We start from the raw sequence: 19371 nt of genomic DNA, 5'->3' as shown, positions 1-19371 counted from the left end.
CATGCTAATTAGCTTACCTTCGGCGCGCCTTCGGGTCCCAACATATGCCATTGCTCAACTTCTCAAATTGATACTTTTAATTGAACTTTGCATAAGTACATAGAGTTCTGCCATGCAAAAATTCCTCCACTAGATCTCGCGCGTTCGTTAGGTTCTCCTCCGGTTCCCTGTTGCTTCGCAGTGTGGAAATCCTTTCCACTTCACATGGAACTCTCTCACCTCGCGTCCTTGTCGCTTGCTCTTGCGCGCATTGAGGATGGCCTCGACTTCGTATTCCTCCTCCCCTTGGATAACCTCAGGTAAAGGTCTTACTTGGTCCTTGCGAAGCGGATCCTCAAAATACGGCTTGAGTAAGTTCACGTGGAACACGGGATGCATCTTCCCCATCTCTCGAGGAAGTCGGAGATGGTAAGCCACTTTACCGATTCGAGCCTCAATCTCGTAAGGCCCCGCGAATCTGCTTAAGGAACTCAAGATCAATTCATTTATAGGAATACATGCATTTTTACCTTTGGGTCAACTTCCGGCTGATCCCACTTGGTAGCCTAAGGTTCTTGGTGTTCAGCCACACCTTCTCCCCAGCTTGGAACTCCACATCCCGACGCTTTTGGTTCACGTACTTAGTTTGCCTTTGTTGAGCCCGTTAGGAATCCCTCACTAGATTCCAAATGTTGAGTCTTTCCGCCGTGAATGCCTCCACTGCGGGTAACTCTCCATGATACTCGGCCACGCCGAGTTCCACAGGACCTTCAATAGCTTGCCCATTGATGACTTCCCATGGACTCACCCCGATGCTCGAATGTGGTGAGTTGTTGTAACACATTTCCGCAAGTCCCAAATGACTTACCCAGTCGGTCTGGTCTCCCGAGACATAGCATCGCAAATAATCCTCCAGCTGCCTATTCACCCTTTCCATTTGTCCGTCTGTCAAGAAGTGTTAGTGCCATCAATCTTGACTTAATACCCATTACCTGTCTGTGGGTGATAGGCTGTGCTGAATTTCAATTTGGTGCAATACTGTTCTAGGAGTGTCCTCCAGAACCTACTGGTGAAGATCTTATCTCGATCTAAGATAATCTCTTCCGGCCTTCCCCGCACTCGAACCACTTGTTCAAAGAACAGCTTCGCCACACCTTCCGCATCCACTTTCGTTGTGGTGGGTATGAAATGTGCCATCTTTGAAAATCGGTCCACCACTGTAGCACACCTGAATTTGGAGCCGAACTCCAAGCCCATTGCGCTACGAAACGAGGGTCCGGTACAATCCCACGAGCACCAGCTCCCCGTATCCAGCACCTGCACGCAAAATGGTGTCAAACGGAGTCTGGCACAATTTTGGCATACCGGTGGCCTAACGCGAGAAGGAGGGTACTCCACCGACTAGAGCAGCGTGGAGCTTGGGCTTAAACCCAAGCCAGATGCAGAACAAGGAGCGACACAGCCCAGCGGGAGCCAAACTAATGTCTCAGGTGGTTGGACATGCATTCCAACCACTATCCCTACTATACATTTGGAACCCCCCACAGCCCCCCCCCCCCCCCCCCCCCTTGAGGGACATACGCTTTGGGCTTTCACCCCAAGCCTCCCTTAGTACCAGGAGTTAGTCTCTGGGACAAGTCCGAAACTTACTAAATATGGAATGTCCTTAGATTGCGAATTTGGACACGGAACGAACACCATTGTGTTCAGGCCGATCTCTACATTCCGTAGATATGCCAAATGAGCTAATCTAGACACTTTTTATAAATAGCATTTGGGACCGAAATGAGACCAACACAAAGGGTATGATAGCGAGGGTGTTTGGCAGACACGGTAAGCTATCATCTAGCGAATATTGAGGGACTAGTCTCAATATCGCGGGGGTTCCCAACACTAGCAAGTGCAAGTCAACGAATGAGTTTCTCTAACCAGGTCAAGTATGCTTGACTAATAGCATGTAGGAATTCCATCCTTATGCTCATCTGGTCAAGTGCACATGCGATGACCAGTTTCTCAACTAGCTTGAGTGGAGACCATAAAAGGGACCAGCAGTACCGACCTCCTGCCGTCGTGGCAGTAAGGAAAGAGTGCCCGTAAGGACTGGCCGACAAGTATCTTTCGATACCCGAAGTCACATTCGCGACACTCTCCCCCCCTTGAGGAAGATCGACGTCCTCGTCGATGTATACCCGAGTTTAGCAAACCGTCAAGGAAACAACTCCGAAATTTAACGGAAAGCACACTATGTGGGAAACATACTGACTTAAATGAGTTATGGAACGACCTCTCCTCTACGTCCAAAGACGTTAAGACTCAGACACCCTCCGGCCGTCACCGACAAGGAAAGGACTAACAGAGTTAGCCCCCCTTGCTGCTCCGAGTACCACTCGGCTTACAAAGGAATGATATATCCCTGCCCGCAGGGACATAGGGAGAAGGCTAGAGGCTCACATCCCCTGAGCAAGAAATCAACCCCGTCGGGAAGATTTAGACAACTATTATAAACTGGCAAATTAAGTTGTTTACACGACCACGCCCCTTTTCAAAAGTGAGTCACTGAGAGAGAGGCGGGGACTTGTGATCAGTCTATAATAGTTATCCCCATGGTTATGGATTGGACCCATGCACCGAAGTGCCGAAGTCAGCCTGCCAAAACTGACCCAAGTACGAATGAACGAGAGAAATGACATTTTGATTTATAGAAATATATTACTTTATTAATTTGCAAGATTGATTACAAGATTTACAAAAACTAATCTTTATTACGATGCTCATACTCCGTGACAAGCTCACGAGCATGTGTAAGATTACTAAGAGGTTCCCAGGTTGATTCACAGGTCGGGTAACCTTTCCACTTAACGAGATATTCCTTTGCACAACCACCATGTTTCCGGCAACAAGCCAGAATGCTTTCAACTTCGTATTCAGGTTAACCGTCCACAACATCTGGTGGCAGACGAATCTCCCCTTGACGTGCAGCATCCATAGTGTAAGGAGCCAATAGATTGGCATGAAATACATTATGAACATTGGAATTCTCCACAGGCAGATCCAACCGATAGGATACATCACCAATGCGTTTTAGCACCCGATAGGGTCCAACATATCTTGGCAAGAGCTTCCGAGACAAAGAACCCTTAATGTTCAAGTTTCGGGAAGATAGCCACACCTGATCTCCCACTTGATAGGATACATTCCAACGATACTGATCTTTATCACGTCGATACCTATCCTGAGCTTTGCCCATCGCCTCGGTAGCTTTAGACCAACCTTGGTGTAGCTGCTCCGCATAAGTTTCAACGGCTGGGACCAACACTTCAGTCATTGGTTTCGGTACAACAATCTGTTGAGGAACCCCACAAGCATTCCCTTGCAGCATCTCCCATGGAGAACAGCCTATAGCGCTGTGAAATGTGTTGTTATAACAGATTTCTGCTGTATCCAAATGCTCAACCCAGTCACGTTGGTCCGCCGCGACATAGTACCGCAGATAATCCTCAACTTGAGCATTCACGCGTTCGGTTTGCCCATCAGTTTGAGGATGATAAGCTGTACTAAACTTCAACTTGGTACCAAACAACTGGAATAGGGTTCCCCAAAACTTCCCCGTAAACCTCGAATCTCTATCTGAGATCATTTCTTCAGGAAGACCACGAACTCGCACTACTTCATGGAAAAAGAGCTTTGCTGCTTGTTTCACATTTACTGTTCTCACAGTTGGAATGAAGTGTGCAATCTTTGACAGCCGATCCACAACCACCATCAAAGTATCATAACCCTTAGACTTCGGCAAACAAGTGACAAAATCAAGTGTCACACTTTGAAATGGCCATGCCGGTACTGGAATGCATTGCAACTTTCCAGCCTGCTTCTCAATTCTGTGCTTACATTGCTGACATATCGGGCAGGAATGGACATAAGCCGCTACATCACCATACCAGACCAGAAAAATCCCTTTTTCAATGAAGCTAGAGTCTTTTGCTGTCCACCATGTCCTGCTGCTGTCCACCATGTCCCGCAGAAATAACTGCTGAAGATCCTTAGAGGGAAGATACAATCTTTCTTGCTTATAGAATATAAGCCCATCCCGAACTGAGAAGTGAAGCTTTGCATTAGTGCGGCTAGCAACTTTCGCTGCTTCGCTACCAGGGCTTTGCTTCGACAACTCCGCACGGCGTAAGATTATCTTCGCCAATAGATCACTTCCATATGAAGCCCGAACGTCTTCCAACCAGTCCGAACTGATTGCTGATATTGCCCGGAATTGAGCTTGACGACTCAATGCATCCGGAACAATATTGTCTTTACTAGGTTTATATATGATTTCAATATCATATCTAGCAAGCTTCTCTTGCCAACGAGCCTGCTTCGGTGTAAGCTTAGGCTGCGTAGCAAAGTAGCTTAGTGTGTTACTATCTGTATAAACCTTGGTATGTCCACCCAAGTAGTGTCTCCAGTGTTCCAAGGCCGACACTATAGCAAACATCTCTTTCTCATGCGTTGGCCATCTTCGTTGGGTCTCATCTAATTTCTTGGAATAGAACACAACGGGACAACCATGTCGCCTTAGCGTAACACCAACCGCTTTGTCACAATCTTGCTGCAACACAGCACCAATAGCATAGCCAGACGCATCACAATGCACTTCGAAGGGTTTATCAAGATCTGGGATCCTAAGAATAGGAACTGTAGTCAAGATCTCCTTCAACCATACAAAAGCACGCTGACAAGCTGGTGTCCAATGAAACGGAATACTACTCTTCGTCAACTCAGTCAACGGAAGAGCAATTCTTGCAAAATTGCGGACAAACTTGCGATAGTATCCCGCCAAACCGAGAAAGGAACGAACATCTAATACAGTGGTTGGAACTTCCCAGGACTTCACCGCTTCCACCTTTTTTGGATCGACTTCAATCACGCCACCACCAACTATATGTCTGAGAAAGTATACGCGCAATTGACCAAAAGCGCATTTACTTTCCTTAGCATACAGTTTGTGTTCGCGCAACTTCTGAAACACCAGCTCCAAGTGTTTCAAATGATCCTTCAATGTTTCACTAAAGACTAGAACATCGTCAATATATAGGACGACAAATGCATCCAAATAATCTCCAAATATTCTATCCATCATAGTGCTGAACGTTGCCGGAGCATTGCATAACCCGAATGGCATGACAAGGAACTCATAAGATCCGTACCGAGTCTTAAAGGCTGTCTTCTCCACATCCTGATCTGCCACCCGTATTTGATGATACCCGGACCGCAAATCAAGTCGCGTAAAATACTTAGCCTTTAAGAGTTGGTCAAACAAGTCATCAATGCGAGGCAAAGGATAACTGTTCTTGACCGTGATCTTATTGAGTGCCCGATAGTCAATACACATCCTCATGGTTCCATCCTTTTTCATAACAAAAAGAACTGGTGCTCTATAAGGTGACTTGCTTGGTCGGATATGACCTTTGTCAAGAAGCTCCGTGAGTTGCTTCTTGAGTTCAGCCATCTCCTTGATGTTCAACCGATACGGAGCTTTCGTGGGTGGTTTAAAACCCGGAATAACCTCAATCCGATGATCAACCTCACGGCTAGGGGGTAGCCCTGGCGGCAAATCCTTCGGAAAGATATCCTGGTTCCTCGCCAACAACTCCAATATCCTCTTTGGTACAGGATCAACCCTGTCGCCGATTCGAACTGAGTCATTAACACCCTCAGCTTCCATCACTTGAACCCAAAAGGTCTGACATCCCCTCTTAGCTGCTTTTTGAGCGGCCCTCGCAGTCAGGAACTTTGCATCCCAATCCTTTGAGGAACACTTTTGCAACTGAAAGGATACATCAGGACGTCCTTCTGACTTCAATGTGATACAACTTTGTCCAGCACCATAAATCCCTTTTATATAATTGTTGAAGAAGTCCATACCAAACACCATCTGAAAATCTGGTATCTTCAACACTACCAAGTCCACTCTTTCTTTCCACTTGGATATCTTTATTGGAACATCACTCACAAACTTTCTGGCTACTTGCCCACCTTCCGCAAACCAGAAGTGCATAGGCGACATTTGCTCAGCATTCAATCCTAACAACTTAACTAAGTCTTCGGATATCACGCTGTGCGTAGCTCCCGTGTCAATCATCACTCGGATTCGGTGTCCACGGACAAAGCCTACCAGATACATCAACAGATCAGTGTTTGCATTGACTGCAAGAAAAGCTTGAGGAAAGCAACAAAAGTTACTCACCTCTTCTTCCTCATAGTCTGCATTGACTAACTCGTCAACCCCTTCAGCTCCATCACCACCGTCTTCCCTCATGACATTAACCCGAGACTTTGTCTTATGCTTGTTGGGACATTCTGAGGACCTATGTCCTGACTCTCCACAATGGAAGCAATGACCCACACTACCCGTTCCGCTAGGGGCAGGTTTTGCAGGTTGCTACTGCTTATACCCACTAGGAGGAGGAGCAGAGGGCCTAGGACCAGAAGAAGCTGCTGGTGGTGTCCAACCACCACCACCTTTATTAACTGTTGCTTGTGAGCCTCCAGGGCGGAACCTACTTTCCACCCTCTGTTTCCGATCACTTTGTTTATTCCCAGAATTCTTATTCTTGTCTGAGTTACTAGCATACGGTTGCTGATATTGTTCCATGAGTGAGTGACTAAAGGCAACTTGCTGCGCTGCCTCCTTACACTTCAGGTACGTCTTCGGCTTAAACTTCAAAATCTCATTGCGAGAAAATGAACTTAAACCCTCCAGAAAATAACTCCGAGCATCTTCGTCACTCATATTTGCAATCATAATGCGCTTCTGAGCAAACGCATTAACATAATGCATGAGATCCCCTCGCTGCTTTAACCGCCGCAGCTCCGCACAAAGTCTCAGACCAAGATCATCCGGCAAGTATTCCTTACGGATACGAGACCGCATCTTGGTCCAACTTCTAGTCTACCCCTTTTCAGCACACACTTGGCGCCACCAAGTTTTGGCATGATCGGTGAGAAAGGATTGCGCGCATGCAACTTTCGTACGATCATCTACGTCTGCCGCTATGAAGTAGTTCTCCATATCATAGACCCAGTCTTCCAAAACCTGATAGTCCCGCATGCCTCTGAAGTTGGGTGGTTTTGGGGGCTTGAACTTTGAAACTCGTGCAACCGGGGGCGGCTGCAAAACTTCATCGTCCTCAGAACTTGAAGAGGAGTCTGGTTGCTTAGGCTTAGCTGGTTTAGCTGCCTCAGCTTCTTTCTTCCTCTTTTTGTTCTCCTTCTTCAATTTGCGAATCTCCTTTCGCAAATTCTCGATCTCGACTTCCTGAGCCATACGCTGCAGCACCGCAGCATTCGGCTCTTCCTCTTTTGACTCAGCCTCTGCCTCTTCTGCAGCATCTCTAGCAGGAGTTTCCTCCTCTCGATTCGCCCGTCTAGAGGTTTCAGCGTCATCAGCACGGTTCCTCTTCACCATCCTGCTAGCTGCATGCATGCCTCTATCAGTAACTGAACATGCATACAACGTTCTTACCGAATGGTGCTATCCAACTAATCCTACACAGGTCGCTTCGGATCTACTAGAAAAGTCTCTGCGTATGCAACTTGAGTCAGAAAATCTGACAAAAGTTGGATAGAAATCACTAAGACAATTCCTCTGATACCAAATGTAGCGCACCTGAATTTAGAGCCGAACTCCAAGCCGGTTGCGCTACGAAACGAGGGTCCGGTACAATCCCACGAGCACCAGCTCCCCGTATCTAGCACTTGCATGCAAAATGGTGTCAGACGGAGTCTGGCACAATTTTGGCATACCGGTGGCCTAACGCGAGAAGGAGGGTACTCCCCCGACTAGAGCAGCGTGGAGCTTGGGCTTAGACCCAAGCCGGACGCAGAACAAGGAGGGACACAGCCCAGCGGGAGCCAAACTAATGTTTCAGGGGGTGGGACATGCATTCCAACCACTATCCCTATTATACATTTGGAACCCCCCAAAGCCCCCCCCCCCCCCCCCTTGAGGGACATACGCTTTGGGCTTTCACCCCAAGCCTCCCTTAGTACCAGGAGTTAGTCTTTGGGACAAGTCCGAAACTTACTAAATATGGAATGTCCTTAGATTGCGAATTTGGACACGGAACAAACACCATTGTGTTCAGGCCGATCTCTACATTCTGTAGATATGCCAAATGAGCTAATCTAGACACTTTCCATAAATAGCATTTGGGACCGAAATGAGACCAACACAAAGGGTATGATAGCGAGGGTGTTTGGCAGACACGGTAAGCTATCATCTAGCGAATATTGAAGGACTAGTCTCAATATTGCGGGGGTTCCCAACACTAGCAAGTGCAAGTCAACGAATGAGTTTCTCTAACCAGGTCAAGTATGCTTGACTAATAGCATGTAGGAATTCCGTCCTTATGCTCATCTGGTCAAGTGCACATGCGATGACCAGTTTCTCAACTAGCTTGAGTGGAGACCATAAAAGGGACCAGCAGTACTGACCTCCTGCCGTCGTGGCAGTAAGGAAAGAGTGCCCGTAAGGACTGGCCGACAAGTATCTTTCGATACCCGAAGTCACATTCGCGACAACCACCACGAATATCGCATCGAACCCCTCGCTTGGGGGTAGTCCCGTGATGAAGTCTATCGTGAGACATTTCCACGGACGATCTGGAATGGGAATGCTTTGCAACAAGCCCCCACTAGCCTTCGTCATGGCTTTGACTTGCTGACATGTTGGACATGTCTTTACATAGTCTTGGACGTCCTTAGCCATATCTGGCCAGTGATACTTCCTTTTGAGTAAGCCCATCGTCTTGGGCACTTCGCCATGTCTCGTGAGAGGTCCGTCATGACACTCTTCCAAGGCTACCTTCCTTAGTTCCCCTTCTGAAACATACACCCTCGTTTGCTTGTAATATATGAGTCCGTTGCGTTCCGCATAGCCCGTTTTCTCTTCCGTTGGCAGCTCACCTCTCTGGTGAGCTTCCCGCGCCTCTAGATTCCTCAGCAACACTTCTTGTGCTAGACCATCGCTCTCGTATGCGGTCCACACATCATCCCAAAAGGTTGCTGTCGCGCTAGATATCGCCAACTTCAAGCTCGCTTTTCGACTTAGCGCATCTGCCACGATGTTGCTCTTCCAAGGCTTGTACAGGATCTCGCAATCAAACTCGGCCAAAGCATTGGCCCACCGACCTTGTTTTCCCCTTAGGTCGGGCTGTGACAAGAAGTGTTTCGTTGCCACATTGTCCGTGTAAACTTTGAAGTGTCTCCCAAGGTAGTGTCGCCACTCCTTGAGCGCCTTGACCACCGCAAACAATTCCTTCTCATGGGCAGGCCACTTCCGTTGAGCCTTATCCAACTTCTTCGAGAAGAATGCTACTGGATGGTTGTCCTGCTTCAAAACTGCGCCCAACGCAAAGTCTGAAGCATCTGTTTCTACCTCAAAGTCTTTACCAAAGTCTGGTAATGCCAACACGGGGGCCTTCCTCAACTTCCCTTTGAGGTGGACGAATGCCGCCTCACATTCTGCTGTCCATACTATTTTCCCTTTTCCCGTTTGGTCTGTTAAGGGCAGGGCTACTCTCGAATAGTGTCTGATAAACTTTCGATAGTAGTTGCATAGCCCCAAGAATGCCCTTAACTCGTGTACATTCGATGGTCGCTCCCAATCCTGGATCGCTTGGACCTTCTCAGGGTCCACCTTGAGCCCATCCTTGCCCACCACATGCCCGAGAAACTTTACCTCTTGTTGAGCAAAGTCACATTTGCTCTCTTTAGCATACAGCTGGTGTTCCCTTAGTTTCTCAAACACCTTCGTCAAGTGTTTGGCACGTTTTGCTATAGATCAGGATGTCGTCAATATAGACGACCACAAAGTGATCCAGATAAGGTACAAAGATATGGTTCATCAACGCCGAAAACGTTGCCCGCGCATTGTATAGTCCGAAGGGCATCACCAGAAACTCAAAGCTCCCATACCTCGTTCGACAGGTTGTCTTCTCGACATCTTCCTCCGCTACCCTGATCTGGTAGTATCCTGACCTTAGGTCAATTCTCGAGAAGTATTTGGCCTTTCCCAACCTATCGAACAGGTCCTCAATCCTTGGCAAAGGGTACTTGTTCTTCTTTGTATACTTGTTGAGCAACCGGTAGTCTATGCACATGCACATAGACCCATCTTTCTTTTTCATAAATAGCACTGGCGCCCCATACGGCGATTTGCTCAACCTAACATACCTCTTGTCCACCAACTCCTCTAGTTGGCGCTTGAGCTCCACGAGTTCTTTTTCGTTCAAACGATAGGGTGGACGAACCACCGCCTCAGCGCCCTCGACCAGCTCAATCTTATGTTCTATCGGTCGTGCGGGGGGCAACCCCGCCGGTAGCTCCTCCGGCATGGTATCCTGGAATTGTTCCAACACCCGCTAGATCACTAAAGGTACTTCTTTCGTTCCTGTCTTTTTGTCACTCTTCACTGAGAGTAAGCACAAAAAGGCTGCCTTAGTTCCTTTAGTGAGTTGTCCTCTCGTGGACACCAGGTTTAAACAGGATTCTTTGGCCTTGCTTTGCCCTACCTTTAGATCCTGGGCCTCCACCCTAGATCTTCTTCCTTGGGCATTCGCCAGTACCACAAGGTTCCTACTTTGTCCATGTAGGGCTACCACGAACCGATTGAACCAATCCATTCCGAAGATCACGTCAAATCCCGCCATGTCCAACACGGTGAAGTCCATGTCTACTTTCCAAGTCCCTACTTCGACTCTCGCTTGTCGAAGTACCTCATCGGTGCTTTGGCTACCTTGAACAAACTCTATAGTCCTTGGTTTGCCTAGCCGCTGCACCGTTAGTCCGACTTGCCGGACTATGTCTGCAGCCACAAAATTATCCGAAGCACCCATGTCAATAAGGATCTTAACAAAGCTACCTCCGAGCTTCCCTCGGAGGGCTAGTAGATGTCGCGAACGACTCTCTACCAAAGTTGCTCGTGTAATGAGTAACTTTGAGTTAGGGACTGGATCACATACCTCAGTTTGGACTTCACCCGACTTGATGGCCATATTGGCTCTGGCCTTCTTCGGGTAGGGACATTCCCTCGAAAAGTGTCCCGCTTCACCGCAGTTGTAGCATACGTTGTTTCCCACGCTGCTATATGACTTGACTTTCTTATCCGTGGGTTTGTCTCTTTTCGCTTGACTCCCCCACGTACTCGTTCGCTGGCCACCGGATTTGCCTTTCCGGAACCCCGAGGACTCATTCTTAGAGAAACTCTTCTTGAATTTCCCCCTGCTATATGTTCCCCTTGGTTTGGCCCCTTTGCTAAATGTGAATCCTAACCCCGTCGTGTTCCCCTTTCGCAGGTTATCGTTGAAATGCACCTTGATGGCCACATCCAACGCTTCCTTGTAGTTGGTCGGGTTCCAGCGCATCACCTCACCGCGAGCCCAGGTTTGCAAACCTGATATAAAGGCATGGAACGCATCATATCCCCCATGTCCGTGACAAGTATCCTCTTTGCCATGAACCCAATCACATATTCCTGGATGGTTCCAGTCTGCTTCAGCCTACTCAGCTCATCTCTCAGATGTAGAGTGGCATTCAGAGGAACGTATGTTGCGCGGATCCTCGCCTTCATCATGTCCCAGGTGGCCACCGGTCCTTCGTTGGCCTCCGTTGTTCTCCACCAAGACTTGGCATTATCTGCCAAGTATGGTTTTGCACATGGGACCTTCTCCGAGCTCGGTAACCGCCACACTCGGAAGTAGTCCTCCATATCGTAAAACCAATCCTCCACAACCTTATAGTCGTTCACTCCCTTGAACACCGGTGGGGGCTTTGGTTTATACTTGGGAACTGCCTGAGGGACTGATTCCACTTCGGTCTGTTCGACCTTGTCTGGTTTTGCCTCAATCCCTGCCAAAGGGTCCGCACCTTCTGCGCTGCCAGCATCCGCAGTCTTTCGCTTTTTCTTCCGCTTCTCGTCACGCTTTAACTTGCGTACGAGAGTCTCCAGCAGGGCATTGGTCTGTGCCAACTGTCCTTCTAGCACGTCCAATCGAGCCTTGGACGACCGAACCTCGCCACAGGACTCCTGTTTGGAAGTTTCCTCACTGGAGTCCTCCTCATGCAAGGATTCCTCATCCATAGCCTCTTGTTCAACCGGAGGCTCCAGCTCTGGTGGAGGTTCCGTCTCCGCCTGGGTTCGCTTATGCCCTGCCCTTGCCATCTCCCAGCAATCCGCCTCTATCCTTCACTAGAACTGAGGAAAAGGCTCCGATACCAAATTGTAAGCCACAAATTTTTCCTTTCCAATTTGCCAACTTACCTCGATTATCCGTCCAACACTGTCTTGGCTTTTGCTAAGTTCCCTTGCCAAGGTTCTCGCCTATGGTACCAGCACCTACTTGGTTTCAGCTACTCACTGCATGAGCAACGGAGTGTTAGCCATCCATCCACGGATTCCCAAATCACTCCCAATCCCCCTCTCCGGGTTAGACTGGACTTAAGGTTCGGCTACACTCCCCGCAAGCACAAGCAGCCAAGCACACCAAGCTTCCAGGTTCCTAACATTCCTTGGTACCACAAGACTTGATCATAAGACCCTCTAAATCCCAAGTCTTGAGTGCAACACTTGCTTCGGGACGCCGGGGCGAAACACCGTGGCCTAGCGGCCCGGTATGGGTACCTCTACCCCCCCACTTCCATCCCGAAGGAAGGCCCAAGCCCCTAGGAAGGGCGAGGACCAATGAGCCGCATGGTACTCAAGTGGGGCACCACTCCACATGAGCTGGGAGCACCGCAATCGGTTTCCCTTTCAGGAGTGGGAGCTGCTCTTGAGCACTTCCTTCGATGGCCCCTCTGGCACCAACCAAGTCCATGCTCACTCCCACCCAAGGCCCCTCGGTCCCAGTCTCAACCTCAAGTCAGTTTGGAATCCCATCTGGAGAGTCCCTTCAAAACTGGTTCCTGGACCTCACTATCCCTACTATACTTTTGGAACCGCCTACAGCCCCCCCCCCCCCCCCCCCCCGGGAGACGCACGCTTTGGGCTTTCACCCCTTGACCCGTATTAGTATTTGGACTTAGTCTCTAGCTCGATCTCGGACCCGATTTCGGATCCGACTTCGGATTCAGTCTCGGACTCGATCTCGGACTCGATCTCGGACCCGATCTCGGACCCGACCTCGGACCCGATCTCGGACCTGACCTCGGACTTGACCTCGGACTCGGTCTCGGACCCGATTTCGGATCTCGGACTCCGTCTCGAACTCGGTCTCGAACTCGAACTCGAACTCGGTCCCCGATTCGGTCTCGGACTCGATTCCGGACTCTATCTCGAACTCGGTCCTAGAGTCGGTCTTGGACTCGATCTTCGACTTGGTCCCATTCGATGAACTCTTTGTCATTTTGGTCATGCTTTCGGGGTTCCTTTAACCTACGACACCTCGGCGAGTTGGTTCCTTACAATGATCTGATACTACTAATAGAATTGAGTTTATCTTCGTAATTGCCATGAGTTGTCGATGTTAAATCTTGGGATTAATATTTGACAAGCATTCTTCCACTAATCTAAGCACAATCTACTAAACACTTGAGCCATATACAAGTGGGACAACAACAACGCTATAACTCCCATCGTCATCCACATATGGAGTACAAAATAAGTGATTTAGTATTAATCTATTTTCCTAATCTTACAGTACATGGTTTGTCTAAAGAGCTTTTTACTCAGTGGAAGGGACCATATCATGTGTTGTGGCAAGTTGGATCGCAAGTTTATAAGGTTTGGCATGAATGCATAGAATATGGAAATGGAATATAGAAATATACATATTAATTAGCTCAAAAACCCTAGCTAATATATATGAGTGAGTGGTTTGAATTGAAAACAATCTCACTACACTAATATTAGTATATGGCATCATACTTGTACACTTGGACCTCATATCATCCCCTCTTCTCGGAATGATAAAAGATAGTCAAGATTCTCTAGTGGATGGGCCAAGATCTGGAGGAACATTAGGAGGAGATATTAGTAGATCTGTAAGTGGTGCTAATTGTTCTTGATCTCTTTATACGAAGTGTTTTAGCCTCTATACATACATAATTTTTGGAGGATTAGTTTATTGGACATTACATTTTATATATTTATAAACAAATATAAGATAAACAAGTAAGAAGTTCACATTATATTAGATATTAGAGTCAAATATGGTTTTATATTATTATTACATGTTTTATATCCTTTTGTTCTTGGTCCTTTATGGCAATGAACCATAGGATAGGATATGTATATATATTAATTATAGAGGGGCAATTGGTTTTTTTCCCAAGATCATTAACCTATAAAGCTAAACCCAAACATTAAGGTCCCCCTGTTTCAATTTGCTGCTCAGAGGCAAACCTCCCTACCCTCCACACCAATCAAAGTAGTGGCTTATTGGTCTAGAGTGCCTGAGAAAGATTAAAGTCACTATAACTTATAAATGTATGTTTTGGTAATAAAAGGTATTTGTTTAATATATTATTTCAGTGAAGTACAGAAGTTATGCCTGATTTTACATTATGAACAAGAGGCACTAACTAAAGAAACTAATCAATTTCAATCTCCTTAGCAAGCAACCTAACTAAAAAATCCAAGAGATTCCAATCTCCTCAACAAGCAACTTGATGTTTGGGAGAAGCCCATTAGCCATTAATTTATGTAGCATATATAAACTTGCATAGAAAGATTTGTGGAAAGACATGTTACTTAGTAATAAAAGATATACCTAAAACTAGTTCATACCTTACATACTGTTTGATTGTAATTTTGTAATTGAGAGTTATCATTCACTCTTTATGCCCAATAATTCCACATTCTCCATAGCTAAAATTATGGTGAAAAGCTTAATCCAAACTAGGAACATATTTATAGATTTATTTAGTTTATTATTTCTTTTATTACCTCTTTTGTATATATATATATTAATTTATATAAATATTAATATTATTTTAAAATGTATTTTAATTCATACAAGGAAATAGAACACACTAGTTGGATTTTGAGTGTCTTCTAGATACCACAAGCTAAACTCATCATCATTGTGTGCTTGGGGCTATTTCCTTGGTGAAAGTAATGAAAAACACTTTTCAGATGATTAAAACACAAGAAATTTATGAAACTATCACAACTATAACAAGATCTATTTACTCACAAAAAAACTATTGCGCTTGATGCCTCAAGCATCTAAAGAAATACTTTGAGGGGAAGTACACCTCCTGAGGGGAGGTATACCTGGGGTAAGCAGCCATGCAAAAACTTATGGTAGCCTCCAAAATATATGAAAAAAGGCATATATGTGCTTAAATTGTTGTAATATATATTTATGACTTACAAAATAATATTTTGAACATAACAATTTTTTTATGCATGGGCATGCTTTAGTGCTTACCATATAAAAGTCCAGACATATGCAATTTTTTCTGCTATGTAAATTCCAACTTTATATCAATTTTTTTTTATATATCAGCAAGATTCATGATATTTTCTAGTGGGGCAAGTTAGATCTTTGAGAGTATTTTGGATACCACGGGCTAAACTCACCATCTCTATGTTCTTGGGGTTATGCGAGAAATCCACTTGAGGATGAGTAATATGATATAACATTAGAACTACTTCAAGCCATGCAATCCAAAGGTTATATACTAAATTCACAAAGTTATATGACTACTCTCAATGTATGCTTGAGTTTTGCTACTAAAGAAGAAAGCAAGGAGATAGATATAGGTTTTGTGAAACTAGTGGCACTGGAGTGAGGCATAGCTTTGCACTGTTAGGCAACTCAAAGCAACAAAAGCAACAGTGGGGACTCAAAGTTTGCAGCAGTATTGGGGCCTAGCAATAGGGATGAAGAGCTTACGTAGAGATTTGTTGCTCTGAACTAGAGAGAATCCAAGTCATAGTGGACTTTTACTACAAAGTTGGAAGCGTGGTCTTAACTCAATAGATTATTGACTTGATGCCATTGAAAGATCTTGTGGCCTGGACAGTGGATACAATGGCTAAGAAGACACTACCTCCATGTTTAAAAGCTTTCACAGCATGTAAGATCTTGGTCTTCATTCTGATAGCTTTATATTTCTCTCAATCATTGGGCTTGTGAAACAAGGAAATGAGTATTTGTATGCAATGGAGATAAAATATAAAATTTATCTTGGATGTGAGTACTATTATGGAGTGATTGATCTTTTAGGATGAGTAAAATCATTTGGATAATGCAATGATAGTGTTAAAATCTATGTCTCTAGAGCCAACTTGTATAACCTAAACTACCATTTTGAGCATGTGTAAGAAATAGAAAGATGTGTAGGTTGGGAAAATTGCATACAACACTTTAGTGAAGATTGATAAAAGGAACAAAGTTACATATATACTTATGGCTAATTTATATAGAAATTAACATTTGTATGTCTGTTAAAAGAACAGAAGTTAGCAGCCATAACCAAGAAAACATTAACTAAGCACTATTGTAATGTGTGATGTTGTGACAAGACAGAAAACTCTTATTTAATACCTTAATTTTGGTGTGGTGCTTCTCATCCCATTTTTCCACAGATTGCTTATGAATTTTGCTTGTGTAAAACCTATGTTGCATACTTGTGTAAAACCTTTGCTAAATTTGTGGTGATGTCATATTTTTTGAGTATATACATAATCATATTTCAATTTTTTATATAGTAATCAAAAAAATAATTATGTGTATACAATCATATATTCATTACTATACAAAACTCACTTTTAGAAAAAAAAATTATAAAATTTTCTTCTCAATTACCCATGCCTGATATCATATTTATTTTTCAAATCCATTAGCCAAAACATTTTTTTAATGAAATCTCAATTTTACCATTAACAAATAATAATAAGTTACTACACATTTCATGTAACAACACTTAATACTTAATAGTAGTATTATTAATTGATCAAATAAAGTTTATATTTATAAGCATGTTTATAATTTATAAACACAAGATTAATCTTATTGCATATAAACTAATGATATAAAGAAGAATATACTAAAAAAAATTCTAAATTAAAAACATGTTTATAAATTATAAATAAAAATTAATCTAAATAAATAATAACCGTTAGATGGTAAAATATTCTAGAACATTTAAATATATCCTAAGTATATTCACTACTATCCTAGTGCCTAAGCAAACCAGAAATAATTTATAACTTTTATTTTAAAACATTGGGCGGGAGCTAAAGGGAACGAGTACTTGTCACTAAGCCTTTTCCATCAGCGGGTCTTCACTGCATCCAGGCTCTTTGATCCAACCGGCCGCCCGCCTCTGGCATACCTATAGATCCAGGTACTGGCCGCCACGAAAGCGATGAATGCCACTGCCGCCCCCGTCGCCATCGCCGCCAGGACCGCCAGCGGCACCAGGATAGGACTAAAAAAGAGGAGTATCGGCGAGATGAGCAAGAGTGCCACGGCGCCACCCCCCAGCGCCATCGCTCCCACCGCCAGGATCGCCAGGATGCCAAGAACGCGGCGTGCCGAGGGCGATCGCTGCTTGAGATGCTGGAGCGTGATGCCGGAATCATTGGATCTGGACTTGGCGAGATCGCTGTAGTTGGAGGCCATGGCGATCGAAGAGCTTGTGATTGATGGACTGGAGATGGAGAATTGGAGCTGTGTGGGAAAGAAGAGGAGATCCATTGGTTTTTTATTTGGATTTGGGGCTGGCATGGGCGTAGCAGCTGGCAGCCTGTGGCTCACACGGAGGATTGCATGCACCAAAGGTAAAATCTTTGTTTCTAACAACCGGATTTTCCGATCCAGGGCAGAAATTTCTTTCTACCTTCGATCTTCTTAAGCTCAAAGAATTTCCTATTTTCTTCTCGAAGTTCTTTCGTAAAAATTTATTTGTCTGCAAACTTTGCTTCACCAGTTTTATTCATTCGAGTCATCAGAAGAAGAAAAAAAGAGAGAGAAACGGTCTTCTGTCAATAGAGACATCGCGAGCCTGGAAATCGATCTTACTGTAAAACTTGTCTTGGGCGAGAGGATGAAAACGAAGCCACCGGAGAGCCTAACGTCGTAATGAGCAACGCGCACAGGTTCGTTCCTTCGTTCGCTTCCTTGATTTGTTTTCCCTTTCGTCGTCACTCTTCCTATAGCTTCTCGCAAACAGCATTCGTGTACTCGGTTGTGCCAGCGTTGCCTCCCAGATCGCCCGTCAGGTACTTCCCTTCCTCTATTGTCTTTAGCACAGCGTTTTGGATCTTCTCTGATTGCTCATTCATGTCTCGACGACGTCTTTGTGGCTCTTGTCTACTGTGATGAGAATTCGTTACAAAAATACCTTCTCGACTGTGTGTGTCGTTGGGAGCAGCCTTCTCTTCTGGAGAGTGACAATACTCTGGTGAAGAAGTGGCAAAATTCACAAAGGATGGCTTCCTCGTTTTAAGCCAGAATGTTGAGATATGTTTTATTTGTACTTGCGGTCTTGGCACGGTTGCGCAAATATCATGGCTTTGCAAAGTTACAGCAAAATCTATATCAGCACAGTACATGATCACCCACAAACACGACAAGCTTGCACATAGTCAAATCCAGTCTTGAAAATTTCTGATGCAAATTATCCAGGTTAGTGAAATAACTAAAGAACCTTGTCAGACTTGATTGGTCTTGTTTCAAAGTCAGTGCATCGTCTTGAGCACTCAGAAAATATAGGTTTTCACTATGGCACTTCATGGCATATGATCAGGTATATAATTCTGAAATTAAGATCTCTTTAAGGTGTTGTGTTTATAAGAGATGGAGATAGATAGATAAATAGATATTTTTAGTCATTGCAGGAAATGAATTCAAGCAAAACATTTTTCCCCTTTCCTAATTGGACACTCTTAACCCAAAGATGTATGTGCATTGTAGGGGTTCTTTTTGGCATTTTCAATATGTAAGTTTTAAGTTTTTCAGTCAAAGGAGAATATTTTGTTGCAAAAACTTTGAATAATATGAGTGGTGGTGCTTGAAATCGACAGTCACAATGCAGCCACCTGTTTAAAATATTTTTAATGGTTGTGACCACATTTACATTTTAAGGGTACTGAAATTTTGCTTAGCAAATTCAAGAGTGATATGGAGAGATCTTGATGATGTACGGTGCAAAATAGGAGAAATAGAGGGACTAAAGTAACACTTTGTGTCCTTTTGGGAGAACAGAAGAAAAGGGAAATAAAAGGGGAGAAAGAGAGGGATTAGGGTAACAGTTTGTGTCCTTTTGGGAGACATTTTCAGTGGTGTGTATGTCTTTGGCCTCTTGTGATCACTACCTAGCTTGCTTTTTGCTACATTAAACAACCATTACATTGAGAGGTATGGATCTTGAGTTAAGGGATCTTTGTGA

At 44.8% G+C, this 19371-nt stretch overlaps 1 protein-coding gene across 1 annotated transcript; it reads right to left on the bottom strand.

Moving 5' to 3' along the window:
* Nucleotides 1-2908: 2908 nt before the first annotated feature.
* Nucleotides 2909-18744, bottom strand: LOC112350473. Its single transcript, XM_024686727.1, has 5 exons — nt 17258-18744; nt 15554-15621; nt 13167-13226; nt 3207-3259; nt 2909-3086 (listed from the first exon to the last, which is right to left on the bottom strand). Exons 1-5 carry the CDS (start codon nt 17706-17708, stop codon nt 2909-2911), a joined length of 810 nt encoding a protein of 269 aa, XP_024542495.1. The 5' UTR covers nt 17709-18744.
* Between the last annotated feature and the right edge of the window lie 627 nt (nt 18745-19371).

The sequence above is a fragment of the Selaginella moellendorffii genome, unplaced genomic scaffold (assembly GCF_000143415.4).
Source record: "Selaginella moellendorffii unplaced genomic scaffold, v1.0 SELMOscaffold_1, whole genome shotgun sequence".
NCBI classification, from domain to species: Eukaryota; Viridiplantae; Streptophyta; class Lycopodiopsida; order Selaginellales; family Selaginellaceae; genus Selaginella; species Selaginella moellendorffii.
This window is presented reverse-complemented; position numbering and strand designations above follow the sequence as displayed.

Coding starts and splice junctions, on each gene's coding strand:
- LOC112350473 (XM_024686727.1), bottom strand. CDS start 17,708: ATGCCAGCCCCAAATCCAAATAAAAAACCAATGGATCTCCTCTTCTTT. Junction 3,260..13,166: donor GTCAAGTCCGAGGTCAGGTC/CGAGATCGGGTC, acceptor TATGCGGAGCAG/CTACACCAAGGTTGGTCTAA. Junction 3,087..3,206: donor ATGGGCAAAGCTCAGGATAG/GTATCGACGTGA, acceptor GCTCTTGCCAAG/ATATGTTGGACCCTATCGGG.